We start from the raw sequence: 3,983 nt of genomic DNA, 5'->3' as shown, positions 1-3,983 counted from the left end.
ACAAAACATGAAGCTAAAAAAAATAGGTTCAAGTCAAATTACATTTCAGACTTGAATGACTGGCAGGTGAGGAGGTTGCTAGGAATACAACACTTATTTTGTACTGATCTACTCACTACTCAGGGTCCGACGTTAAGGTTTTTTCCTACTTGCCCGTCGGGCAAGTACTTTTCAAATCTACTTGCCCTGCCTAAATTCTTACTTGCCCTGCCTAAGAGGTTCTTTTTGTGGCGCCGCGGTGTTGTGCAAATTTTCTTCAAGACTTATATCTTACTAAAATCCATTATCTGTTGACTGTAGACGACACTACACAACACTTCTTCTGTCAGAAAGCTGTTTTTATTTTTCATTTGTCATTACATTTCATATGAAACTTCTCCCTGCTCTCTTCCAACCAATGAAAGAAATGTTGTGACATTGTATCTTGACCCGACGTCCACTCCATTTGTCGTCTGGAGATTTAGAAGAGATGCATACTGCGTGAACGGCTGCTCCGTTTTGGCGACATGATAAGCTGTCGTTAGACATTTTTTTATCTGGTTGTGGCTCTCCAGGTAGAGTCTTTGGACACAACGGTCCATCGGTCCGGGAACATTTCTGTGTTTTTTAGCCTGTACGCAGGCCAGGTGAGGAAGTGACTTGCTATGGCTGTCTAAATTTTGTTTGCGATAGCTGTCGTTCCCGCGGAAGTGAAACAACGTCACCGTACGTCTGCGTCGGTACGTCAGCACGTCAGCACAGAGGCTCATGGTACAGACACACCAACTCCGGCAGCAGACGTCAAGTCAACAGATCCCATTCATTGGGTGCAGTCGAATAGTCTTTTTTGCTTAGGAAGGTTCCTAACTGAAGAAGTGACCCGGAAGTAAACAAGTGGCCGCCATGATAAGAGCTGTTCGAATTCTCTAAATGCATAGGAAAGGAGCTCCAATGCTTCCTTTCAGAGCTCCTTTAGCATAGGATGCAACGGACCTTCCTATGCGAAAGGAAAGGAGATTACGCCGACCCACAATTCTTTGCGAGAGCAACATTTAAAGTGCCGCACACCTCGGCCGTTAATGAAAACAAACGATATGTGCATTTACATATTTAACAGTTACTTTCAAGCAGACATATAGTAATTGGAATAGTGATAATAAATGTGTGTGGACAGTGATAATAATTGAATGTTTTTTTTTTATTTATTTCAATCATGTTACAAATGTTTGACAAAAACGAAACATAAACCACAAATGAAATGTAAATACAGCGGTCAAACAGAAAGGAGGAGCTGCTGGACCTGAAGCCGGTCAGTGAACCAGCTGACCATGTGGAGAAGTGGACAATGCGCTTTTTGTAGTCCATTATTGTAGTTTATCCAGCGCAGACTCACGTCAATCGCCGGTGCCGATCATCAGCTGTCAATCATCAGCGGCCGCGTTATAATGACGTATCTTAGTGAAAGTCCGGTCGGATTCTCTGAGCACCGCGGTCGACTATTCCTAAGTCCTTTTGAGTTCTCCTATCGCCTTTCCTTAACCCCGTGACGTTTTCCCCAGAGGTCAAGGAATAGGAGATAGGAATAGGAGTTAGGACCTTATTTTTTGACTATTCGACTGCACCCATTGTCTATGTAGAGCAGGAGCTCCGCATGATGGATACGGCACGTCGAATTGGCGGCCCTGTCGCCGTACGTGAATTTGCATAAAGTTCGATGGATTGAACTTTATGCAAATGCCGTCCGTCCAACGCAATGCCGCCGGCTCCAGAAACTTCGTTCAAACTATCAAACTAGGCAATGTTGATCAAATATTAATCCAGATTCTGTTACTGCACTACACATTTCCCGCCTCAAATGTTTTCAGAAACATGCTTTAGCGTGTAGATTAACTGTAAAATGAGATCGTTTGTGGCCCGGCCGCCATGTTGGAAACGGCAGAGCAAAACTCAAGTCCCGCCCACTTCGCAGGACGTCTATCCAATTGATCCAACTTGAACACAGAACTGCCCACTCGCGGGTGCGTTCGACGGTCCGTTGCGTCGCTGCCGGAGTGTGTCTGTACCATTAGCCAATCGAAGCACACACAAAAGAAAAAAAAAAAAAAAAAAAGCAGCACACTGCAACTGCCGCCTCCACAGCAGCAGACAGATGATACGAATTTGTCGGAGTTTGTGCTTGCCCGACCGGGCAAGTCTGAACAGGTTCTACCTGCCCGCCGGTTATTTTTACTTGCCCCGGGCAATCGGGCAACCGTTATTGTCGAACCCTGCTACTACATAGGTAAAGAGAGGAATGGAGAGTGCACTTTTTTGTGTATTCTGCCATTTTCTCTCTGACCTGTTCGAGGAGTTGTCTTCACTTAGCCTGACCCTGCAGAGAAAGGACCTGATCCTCCCCCAAGCTACGTCAGAGCTGAGGAAGACTGTGACCAGACTAGAAGGACTTAAGTCTAGGGCAAAGTCAGGAGGCATGCTGGAGAAGATCCAGACCATGCTTGCTCAGCATGGAGATGATGATGAGTGCAGATTCCAGGTGTGTTAGGATGAGTTTGTTAGGATCTAACGGAAACAAATGTTTAGAGCAAAAGTGTGAGAATCAGTCACTATATGAGAATTAGTGTAGGTCTATTTGATTTAAAGATTTGGAGAAATGCAGTCTTTAAAACAATTTTGTGTGTGATTGTGTGTGTCTCTCTCTCAAAGGCAATACCACTGAAGGGGAATCTGACAGGTCTCACAGACCTCACCCATCCCCAGCTGAAGAAGCACATGGAGGCGGCCATCAACATCGGTGTGACTGAGCTAAAAGCCAGGTTTGGTGTGCTCCTGAATGATGAGGCTGAAGTCAAGACCCCGGTGCAGGCCTTCAAAGTCTTCAACCATGACACATGGCCAGATGACCAGGGCAGCCTTCTGACCTTTGGTGATGATGGTGTGGCAGACTTGATGAGGCATTTCAGAGAGCCTCTTGAGAGGTAAGAATGTATTTTGCACTGCTGTGCCATGTGATGCGAACAATGATGTTTGGGTATTTGCTAACTCCCTCTGTTAAATCTCTACAGATTAGGGTGTGACCTGGCGGCTGTTCAGGACGAGTGGCAGGGACTGAAGATCTTGGTCAGTCAAAACTTCAAGGACAAGTCCTACAGTGGCCTGTGGGAGACCATGCTGACCAAGGAGCCATACAGGGAGGATTACAAGGTAAGCAAACACTGCTGAGTGTTTGTATGCTGCAGTGCCCTCCTATTATTGGTGGTTATAGATGAGATAAGTAAGGCCTATCTTGATCCCCCTAGAACATACTGGAGTTGGTGCAGCTGATGCTGGTGCTGCCCATTTCAGCTGCCCAGTGCGAGAGGGGCTTCTCTGCACAGAACCGCATAAAAAGCTCCAAAAGAAGCAGCCTTGCGGTCTCCACTACCGAAGACCTCATGAGGATCACCCTGGAGGGGCCAAGTCTTGAGGACTATGATCCAAGTCCTGCTGTGGACCGCTGGATAAACTTAGCCAAGCGTGCCAGGCGACCTGACTACAAAAAGATGTGGGACAGGGATGTTCTGTGTGTTTAATTGAGGGTTGCAGTAGGCCTTATGATGGCACTGTGTTTATACGTTTGAGTGCACATGTGTGTTACTGTACATGATTTGAGTGTTAATAATAAAATTGTGTTATTTAAGAAATTTCATAGTGCTCCTAAATTTTTTCTGTGCTCCTAAATTTTTTCATTTAGGAGCACCTGTGCTCCTAGTGAAAAAGCTAAGCGTACAGCCCTGATCAAAACATGGCACCTTCTGCATTCCTGTTGTGACTACTAAGAGAGTAAACATTGGGAAACTTGAACACACAGCTAACCTAAACAATCTCATTCCTGTTCTCTCAAAATCAAAGTCAACCTCAAAGCCTGTCAATAACACCATCAGGATGGGTCTGCTAAATGTTAGGTCTCTTAATAACAAATCATTTTTAGTCAATGATTTTATTACCACTTCTAAACTTGATTTTAT

At 45.2% G+C, this 3,983-nt stretch overlaps 1 protein-coding gene across 1 annotated transcript; it reads left to right on the top strand.

The window, feature by feature from the left end:
* Positions 1-2,272: 2,272 nt before the first annotated feature.
* Positions 2,273-3,727, top strand: LOC311010807 (zinc finger protein 862-like; the record flags this gene model as incomplete). The annotated part of the gene is made up of 5 exons (XM_084005456.1): positions 2,273-2,512; positions 2,683-2,954; positions 3,042-3,180; positions 3,276-3,533; positions 3,710-3,727. The coding sequence occupies 5 exons, from the start codon at positions 2,273-2,275 to the stop codon at positions 3,725-3,727; spliced, it is 927 nt and encodes a 308-aa protein (XP_083861582.1).
* Positions 3,728-3,983: the final 256 nt, after the last annotated feature.

This window comes from Eutrigla gurnardus (assembly GCF_963514095.1).
Source record: "Eutrigla gurnardus genome assembly, chromosome: 3".
Taxonomy (NCBI): Eukaryota; Metazoa; Chordata; class Actinopteri; order Perciformes; family Triglidae; genus Eutrigla; species Eutrigla gurnardus.
This window is presented reverse-complemented; position numbering and strand designations above follow the sequence as displayed.